At 46.6% G+C, this 10,035-nt stretch overlaps 1 protein-coding gene across 1 annotated transcript in view; it reads left to right on the top strand.

Moving 5' to 3' along the window:
• Positions 1–366: 366 nt before the first annotated feature.
• LOC126533498 (protein-cysteine N-palmitoyltransferase HHAT-like) overlaps positions 367–10,035 on the top strand; it is a 29,433-nt gene continuing 19,764 nt past the window's right edge. The window contains exons 1-2 of the mRNA XM_050180667.3: positions 367–636; positions 3,682–3,764. Of these exons, the coding sequence (XP_050036624.1) occupies positions 578–636; positions 3,682–3,764 (142 nt within the window). The 5' untranslated portion in view covers positions 367–577. The remainder of the gene's footprint in view (positions 637–3,681; positions 3,765–10,035) is intronic.

Genomic DNA, 10,035 nt, shown 5'->3' with positions numbered 1-10,035 from the left:
ACGGCTTCTGCTTGCTGCGCCTTGCACAAAGAAGGAAAAATTGAAACAAAGAAAGTAAAAAGTGCTGGCATCGCTTTCTCAACAAACTATCATAAAATTCGTACGTTTGCTGTACTCCTTGTGTTTTTGTTAAATATACTATTTTCTGCAGCCAAGGAACCATATGCATCTGTCCATAGAAGGCTCGCCGGGAATGCGAAATGCCGGCACCGTCGATCTGCCGCCGCGCGTCTTTTTTTGTTTTGTTTTGCGTCTTTGTAGACATTTTCCATCGCTTTTTAACCTTTACGGACGCGGACAGCTGGCCGTCGTAGCTTCAAGAGTTTGATGACGTGTCGAGCAAAAACACAACAAAAGCCCCACTCCGCACATTAGACGAATTCTCTCGAAATGACTGGCATGCTAACAGCTGCACAGTTCTCTGACACAATCAAGCTTCTCATCGCCTTCGCGGCACCCTGGGGCGTAGTGTTCGAATGCTCGCCAAGGGATCAGCTTCCGCGAGGAAGTATAGACGCAATAAGTTGGCGACTTGCCAGGTTTCTGGAGTGCTTCTTCGTGTCGGAATACCTGCGTGATGGCCGAGGAACAATGTGTGAGGAACTCCGGACACCAGGAACTATCTCCAATGCAAAGGTTAGGTGATCACGTTTAACGAAATCGCGCTCGCACTGCTGCACGTCTTTTTCGCACGATCATTTTATTAGAAATCAGTGCTGTGCTTAATTTCAGCATATTTACCATTATTTTGTGTGAAGTTAACAACGAATCCAGCATTCCGTTTAATTTCCCCAAGCTTTGCCCTAAGGAAGCACGTACTTTGCTCGTCATATCTATAACAGCATAAAATCGGACTAAAAAAGGCAGCGGAACAAATAAGTCACGTATGTGTAACGTTATATTTGGCAAGGGCAGCAGCATGTTTGGCTCCATTCTGGGCAAGGACAATAACATACAAGGATAGCGCTTGCCGTTGTCTACTCTTCGGTTAATGTCCTCGTCTAGTGCAGCGCTGCTACATAGTGCATCATGCAGAATAAACTAACCCAGTCTTTGACGTTACCATGTTATGCCTCCCCCCCCTTGATGACGAGACACAATAATGCCAACTTCGCTTTGTTGGAGACATTATCCTGTGTATTTCCTCGTGCCCCCCATTTCAACGCGGTCGGATATTTTCCGATGGCATCCCTTGCGGATTCGACAATACTGTGCATGTGCATACGGTTAATTCTCCGCAAATTCTATGGTGTGCATTAGTCTGCAAATGTTCTATTGGGACCTTGGCCGAACCCTTCTCGACGGCGTGGCGGTCTAAAAGGTCTCATCAAATTCTTGCAAAAGAGGGGTCCTTATTTGGGACTTTGAAGAGTCCCGCGCTGCTAAAGTTCATTCATAAAACTATTTTCGTCCCCGTCATCAGCACGTTGCACTATCGCTCTCTTTTTTACTCTCCTTCCCCGACGCTGAGTAGAAGGTCAGAACCCTGGCTCGGCCGTCCTCTCAGATTTCCTATAATAAAAAATGTGCAGATTCAGCATACACGTCGGAATACCGTATAGGCTCGTGTAAGGGACGCATCTGTGTAAGGGCCGCACCCCCAACTTGACAGTCCAAAATTTGAAGAAAAAAATTTCTAGCGGAGAAGCAATTGCGTTTGGTGCCCTGATTCAGCGCGCGTGCTTCGGCGAATCTTCGCGCGTTGCGTACTTCCGCATGCCGCTACTAGATGGCGAAAGCCGGGGTGTGCAAAAGGCGCCGGCTGGGCCGGTACCCCTTCGACCAAAAGGTTCGGTCCCGTGTAAGGGCTGCCCCTCGTCAAACTTGTAAAAAAAGTGCGGACGCGAGTCTATACGGCACCTAAGCTCTAAAGCGGTAACTTAAATACTACAAAACTAAACGCGATGCGCACAGTTGGCTTTATCGTTATCTATGCAACATGTAATCGCACGCAATGTTTATGTTTATGCGCTACACCGTTCACCGTCTAAGCCGCGGTGCAAACAGCAGTTCATGCGAATGGACACTGTGACACGTCGACGCAGTGATGTCACGAGGACGACCGAAGGTGATGTCATCAAAAACCGTCGTTGTCATACCGTCGTGGTCATTCCATCATCGCAATTCCTTCTTCATGCGCGTGATTCGCATGTTCCAGCACCACAATTAAGTTTGTGTTGAGCGAGGTGCTGCCTGGTGAAAATGTGTCCAACATAGTCGTGTGCTCTTTGCTTGCAAATTGACGCTAAACGAGAACAGCCTTCTTCGCAAACACCAGTGAAATCTTCGCTTAAACCCATTCCCACTGCGAATGTGGGATCCACATTTACATTAGCGCAGCAAAAGCTCCTGAGCTGAGAGCGGGTCCATATGCAGCTATCGGGGCTATGTTTCGGAGACGAAGTATGAAGGAAGAGGAAAAAAAACAACTTTATTTTCGTCACATGTTACAGTTCTTTGAATTACTGCGTTCTTTCTTCTGCCAGGATAAACTGCAACGGGTCACCAGGATACAGCTGCAGACTGGCTAATTTCCCAACCCTTACAAAGAGAAGAGAGATAGAGAGAAATAGAAGACAGGAAATGCAGGGAAGTTAACCAGACGCACGTCCGGTTTGCTACCCTGCACTGGGGGAAGGCGGTATGGGGATGAAGAGAGAGAGAGAGAGAGAGAGAGAGAGAGAGAGAGAGAGAGAGAGAGAGAGAGAGAGAGAGAGAGAGAGAGAGAGAGAGAGAGAGAAAGCACAGTATCCCGCACAGTGGAAGGCTCGCACCGAGTTTACACACGGTTCCAAAGACCTGTCGACTTGAGGTATTTCAAGAGCGCTTTTGTGGCCTTCTGTGCCATCGGCGCGAACGGCCAGGGTCCAAGGATCTTCATTGCAAGTATTCACTAATATACACGGGCAGCATCTCACCTAAATGCAAGAACTGCGACGTCCATAAAGCGGACATTGCACATATACTGAGGGGCTGCCTCCAACTAAAACCTCGGGCGGAACTCCAACTTAATTAACACTTCGTACTGGGAGGTAGCGGTGTCCAGCTCGAATGCTGCAGTGCAGTTGCGGACGGCCAACTGGGCTTTGCATGGAGATCGCCGAAAGTCAAGAGCTTGCGGCCACCTCACGCAGTACGCAAAGCGCATCATCGCACCCGTTGGTAATGCATCGCGCATTATGGGACATGATGTGTCTCGTCTAATCAGAAGTCAACAAGGCAGCACCTCGTCCAATCAGAAGTTGCAGCGCGTCTTCTTATCACAGGGACCCCGCGGGAGGTGTGTTCGGTATGAAATACGCTGCTGTCAGTTGAAAGAGACCAGGCAACTCCTGTCACAAATTGTGCAGCACTGTTTTACCTTTAAACCTCCGGACACCCCCCGCCCGAGTGCGTCCACAATAAACTAGTTTTCGCACTGCCGTTCTGTGAAGTCTGCGACAGCACGACGCAGTCACAAAACAAGAATAACGATAAAACCGTGAACTTGAAGCGTTCCTGTCCTGAATGCGACGCACGTAAGCAGAATGAGCTTTTTATAAAGAAAGAGTACGATATTGTTATGTGTATTGCATTTATGGCAGCTAGTATTGTTCTGAGTTCAAGTCTTTGGGCAGTTATAGTAAACGGATAGGGGGCGATCTCCTAAACGCATTTCAAGTTCTCCTTTTCAACTTACAGGTGCGCGACCCACTGTCTGCACTTGTTCGTCTGGATTGCCGTGGTCGCGTACGCAATGGTGCATTTCGCCACCAGCGAAGTCAGTAAGTTCAAGATTTACAAGTTGACGCATGAGTCTCGGTCGCATGTAAATTGTCAGTGTTATTGTTACCATTGTTTGTTGTTGTAGCTGTCGCGTAACTGCCAATGCACAGAATTCATTAAACGTGAATTACAGTGACACCTGGGCTTTGCGATGATGCAAGCGATATTCAATGGACACAAAATGCTGGCTCTCTCGTAATCGAGAGTAGATGTAATCATGAAATGGCTACTAGCAAAGCAGATTGCATGGTTGGAGTAATCACGAAGATTACACAGAACCATCTCACAACCATCCGCGGCACGCCGGACGCTGCCGGCCTGCTCACGCAGCGTGGCGCCATCTCTCGAGGCGCCACAAAACCCGCGCCGCGGAACTCACGGACCGCTGGCGTTGAAAAAGCACATGTAATTCTGTCTCAGCGCCACAAGATGACAACCAAGTGCATGGTGCACTGTATTTGCCTTTCGAACGTCGCTATTGAGAATGACAAATTAAACTTCAGCGTACAAAAAGGTACAGCTTGAGTGACATTGTGAACGAACATTGGGAAGAAATAGGAAGTAATATTTATTTTGTAACATGTTTGGGCTGTAACTAGCATATGTAATGCAGTCCTGTATAAGGGGTTGTGGGCAAGAGACAGCATTTTCTTAAGTTTTGACTGGTTGCCCCGGACGAACTCGTTTTAACGATGCCCGGATGTTCTCGTTTCGTTCTCGCCCCATTCGCCACTAGAAGAGGAACTTGGGCGAGCTGGTGGTAATTCATGCTTCGGAATTTAACAGCGCTAAACAGACAAAGCTGAAGGAAAAGAAGAACACGACACTGGCGCTTACTCACAACTGAAGTTTATTTTGAGAAAAGTCACACTTATATACACATGCCAACACAGGAACACGTGACAACATCTAAGCGACTGTGCATGCGTATTAGGAGCCATCCTGGTGCCTTGTCGAAACACACGTGGAAAACATCAGTGCGTCATTACGTGGACAAACCAGTGCATCAAAACATAAAAAACCATAAACCCAACAGAAAATTTCCCTATCAGGCTTAACAACAATCTACCGCGAAACACTTTCTTCAAAATATCTCAATTCTTTTTTACTAAGTGTGACAGACGGTCTACTGACGCACATTTCACCAGATTTCTATCCTGTAGCATCGCAAGTGCCTGCTTCTTAACTTTAGATGCTTTCCCATCACTCCGGTAAAAATTCTTCAAAACCGCCTTTTCGGAATTTTCCGCAAACTCACGTTCTGGCATCACTACAAATATTCCTTTCTTATCCGAAACACACATTGTGAGCTTGATCCTCTCCAAAACTTGAAGAACAGAATTCACAGGCGAAGTGTTATTCCGAGTCGAAGAAGAGTGAGCGCAAAAGTCAAGACATTCAGACACGTATCTATCTTGCTCAACATCAGGAACAAACTGGGTGACGCACTTGAAAAAGCAACTTACAATATGCAGCAAAAGCAATATGCAGAGGCATATTAACCAGAACAGCAATGGTTATCGCTAGAGGTATTGACATGCTTATTTGCTGAAACTCGTGCAAGGTACTACAGATCTCGATTCAATAGGAAAACTCTATGCTGACTTCAAACCTGCAATTGCAGCATGTTCCTTGTAAATTCATAAACTAAAATGAGAATGAGAGAGATATTGTTAATTCATCATCGTATTAACAATTCTTGCACAAGTTTTTGGTACAAGAGGCTAAATATCAGAAGAAAAGTTGAAAATATGCAGTTTAGAGATTCTCAACCCCTTGCCGTCAAGAGCTTTGCGTACATATGTCAGAGATAAGGAAACACTCTCGCTCTGCGAGCAAGTTCTTAAAAAAAATTTTCGATGTCAGGAGAAGAACATAATTCAATAGCAGTTTTTACAGAGAGCTTAAGATTTCCTAGAACTCAAAACTTGTCGCGCACTTCTTTGCTGGGCTTGAGACAGTTTTAAATAAGATGCAGTGTGTTCGCATCTGGTTGTGTGGATGCTCGTGATTAATATCCAGCGCGTCCAATTCTTACACCGGAAGCTGGTTGGTGCAGGCAACCTAATCAGGAGGGTCGAGTTGTTAAAAGCTCTTGCGCTTCAAAAAAAAAAAAAAAAAAAAAAAAGAAAAGACTTGCCATTCCGGCTCTGCGAAAGTGAATTTCCAACGAAGCTGTTGAAAACCTCCACTACAACTGCTGAGGGGAGTATGCAATGCTCTGTTGCTTTTGAATAAGGGCAGTAATCGTAGTAATGGTAATTTTGACAGCGCGTCGACATGCATTGCGGTGCTGCAACAACAATGAAACAAGTTGCTAGGTTGGTTCTTTTATATACGAAAGGCTAGTGACGTCACTCCTCACATTGCAAACTGCAGTTGCCGCGGCAGCTTGCGCAACAATAATCTTTACCTGGGACGTATATGGGCAGCGCTACGTGCTATTGGATCTGGAGGACAATCCCACCGCTGTCCACCGGTTATTAGATCTTGTCGTTGAGTGCGGGAGTTGGCAGACGTTGAGCAGGATTTTGAGATGAAAACTGGAGGTTTATTTACATTATTTACAGTAAAAACATGAAGTAATTAACAGTCATTGATGGCCGGCAGGAAATCGGACGCTGCGGCCCGTGGCAAGAAGCCCGAACGAGATGAATGAATGAAGGAATACTCTTCTCTGCTCCCTGTCTCTTGCTTTTAACCCCTTCGGTGTCTCGGGGTCACGTCATTTTCGGCCACTCGTCGAGCCCGCTCAGGTGTCGTCATTTTCCTCCAATGGTAGGCGCCCGTGCGAGTGCAGTCACATTCGGCTCAGGGGGTCGCTCCATGGGCTTCACGGTCCGAGGGATGACTTGCCACCGGTATTGCCTTCCTGGTCTGCAACTGCCGTCACAATCGGCAGATGGTGTGGCTCCGAGGGCTTCACGGTGACTTACAGCCGGCGTTCCCACCGGGTTTGCAAGCGCTCAGCGGGGGAAGACGGGTTGTTTTCGAGCTACCTTTCAGAGCTGCAAAACTTCGCTCGGGACACAGAGTACCTGGAACCGTGCCAGGCTCCCGTTTCAGTTTCTTGCAGTGGAGTGATAATACGTACATTTTTTCGTATCGCCAGACGTCTAGCTCGCAGGTCGCAAGCAGAGAAAAGCAAGTAGAAGGCAGCGATAGAGGTGACCTTTTTTAAAAACACGCAAGAACTGGGAAGCGGCTGGTACCTGCGGTTGATGACAACAGTTCACTTGACTGGCCTTATAAAGCATGTTTTTTTCATAAAAGCCGGTAAAAGCAGCCGATTCGACCTCACGGCCCAATTTGCGAAGTTCATTATGAACTTCTTTCAACATGACTTCGGCAACGGTAATGCAATGAGACATCGCGATTACATCCTTTTGTTTAGTATTGCTGCGGAGCGCGCGTGTCCGAGCAGCCCGGTTGCGCGAAGCGCGGCGTGGTTTCGCGAGAAATGTAAACAAGAGAGGAGAGCTGGCTCGATATGATGGCGGAGCAACGCCAACTTCCGTATTCACTTAGCTTCACAAAGAGTGGCGTCAGGGCCCCTCCTCAGTTTTCCTTCCTCCATGCGTGCAAATTTACAACGTGCATGACGACATATCGATGGATACCTAAGCGAAAACATTTCCACAAAGCGACTACAATGCTTTCGCATTCTCACGTACACGCAAGCAGTCTTAAGTGTCGCTGCCGAACTCTTTCTTTCCTCCTCAGCTTTCGTTCTGTAGGCTCTTTGTTTACGCCGAAAAAGGTGGAGTTTGTCTACGAGGAGGATACGACAGACGGAATGCCTGACTTCGTATGCCCATGCTTCTCGCCCTCTCCTTACCACAAACCTACGCATTTGCACATTCATTTCTGATATCTTCCCGCTGCTTTCACAAACGCAAACCTCTCCTGTTGCTCTTATATATATGTACTCTCCTCCCTGGATTAATCATGCACCTCTCAGTTCCCGATTTTCAGTGTCAATCTCGACGCATACAGGCACGAAGGCTCGTCTGCATGCGTCACCTGACTCCCCACTATAACGAACGTGCCTGGGCACTTTCAAGGCTTAACAACCTGAAGACTAAAGTTTCTCTTCTTTTTCTGTTCTTTCGTTTTCCTTCTTTTTGTTATCTCTCTTTTTTCTTTTCTATCTTCTTTTATTTTCTTCGTCCTCTCATATTTCATTCTATTTCACCAATAAAACATACGTACGGAGTCAGTTGAGACATTACATGCCATTTCAATACACACCTCCTCTCGAATATCATCATCAACTACTTTCGACTTCTTTGCTTCCCGCTTTTACTTCTTGACTACACCTCTGTATTTTTCTTTTATATATAAGTGGACTTTCACTAATCTCCCTTTGGGTTTTCTACCACCCCTCTTCTTTTTTCTTTCAATTGGCTCCTAACCTGCGATACCTCCAGTGGTGCGGGTTTCGCTCACATTTATTTAGGTTCTTTTTCGTATTGAGGGGCTCAGAAATAGGCCATTGAAAACGCAGAAGCTGTCGTTGCCCTGGATAGCTGCAGGATTCAAAAGCCGCGAACGACAATACTCTAGTGAGCAGCCCTAGTAATGCAGGTATAGTGAGCTGCAGTTAGAGTTACTTTCTGCAGGCACGGGAACGCAGACTTCTTCCTTGCTCTTATAACCTTCAAGCGCGAATTATGATGAAATGCTGAAAAATGACTGAGATTTACCCTACGTTATCTCCAGGCGCCGGAATCTTCATTGCGAGAAATAGAAATTGGCAGGACGTTGCGTTGTGTATTTTTAAGTAAGTCATCATAGATATAGGGTAATTGAATGCCATTGTGCAGTCGGTCATGCCGCGTTTTCGCATAAAAAACAGTGAAATCACCGGCTCGAAGTACATGCTTCAGGTAATTATTGGCTGCAAGCATTACGACAACGGAAGAATTATTACTTCGCACTTGCTTCCTGAATTAAGCACGTCCAACGCCACGTTGTAACATCCTGGCGCCTCTAACAAAAGTGGTCTCTTCGCAGCGACATTCAGCGCATTGAAGCGAAATTGATAGACATTGACTTTGCAAGGGGGTGTTCGTTCCAGCTGAAGCTCAATGTCCGTTGCCATTTCTTGGTCCCCAAGTAGATATTGCTGGCAAAAACAAATACCCCACACAAATGCGCACACCGCGCCTGAAGGGAATATTCTGCAGTCAGCGTTCTCGGAGAGTGTTTTAAATCAATAACAGTGGCTGTATGCGTATTAGGCTGAAAAAACGCCAACCGGTGACGATCGGGTGACTGCTCTTCGAAGGGCAACAACAACAACAACAACGACGACGACGACGACGACGACGACGACGACGACAACAATGACGACGACGATGACAACAGCCGAGCTGGAAGATGGATGAGTTGCTTAGGTAAATCCTGAGGCATGTTTAAGACAGCTCTAACAGATAGTCCAAACACTGGAAGTTCCTATACGTTCGTCAAACCCGTATATATACCATTCGAGTTGAGTTAGTTCTGGACTAACGTCCAAGGATACGGCGCTCGAAAACTTGCTCTGCTTGCTGCTCAACTGGCCTGGTGGCTTAGTGGCGATGACGTTGCGCTAAGCACGAGGTGGTGGGTTATATATCCGGCCGCGGCGGCCGCATTCTTTTACGAGGACAAAATGCGAAAACGCTCGGGTACCATGCCTTGGATGCACGGTAAAGAACCTCAGATGGCCAAAATTAACCCTGAGTCTCTCACAACGGCGTGCATCACAATCAAATCGCGCTTTTGGCGTGTAAAACTATAGAAATTACTATCATTATTTCTTGGCTTGCTGTTTTTACAAAACGAACAAGGCTGGTTGGTGCTGCCCCGCCTTTTTTCCTTTTCCGCAGCGGTCACGTAGCATTCTGTTAATCTGCCCAAGACCGCAGGTGCGATGATCGGCAACGGTGACTGACTTCAGATTGGAGCAGGTTGCGAAAAGAGCGATGGTGGTTCTGTTTTGTCCGTGTTTTTGTTAATAATGTTTTGTTAATTAATGTTATTATATTAAAAAAGAACTGTGCGACGAAATTGTGGCGAACGTCGAAGAGCTTTAAGCAGACCAATCAAGCTTGGTCTGAATTGCAATGACAGATGGTTTGATGAACGGATAAGTTAATGACTCTTGCGAACAGTTGACACCCTCCTGCGATCCCACCGAACCGTAAGATTGACAGCACGTTCGGACACGCTCCTCAACCGTCTGTACGTTTAGACGTAGCCTATTATATATATGCCTCTTTTTTT

This window comes from Dermacentor andersoni, chromosome 7 (assembly GCF_023375885.2).
Source record: "Dermacentor andersoni chromosome 7, qqDerAnde1_hic_scaffold, whole genome shotgun sequence".
NCBI classification, from domain to species: Eukaryota; Metazoa; Arthropoda; class Arachnida; order Ixodida; family Ixodidae; genus Dermacentor; species Dermacentor andersoni.
Note: the sequence above shows the minus strand (reverse complement) of the source record. Positions and strands in the feature narration are given on the sequence as shown.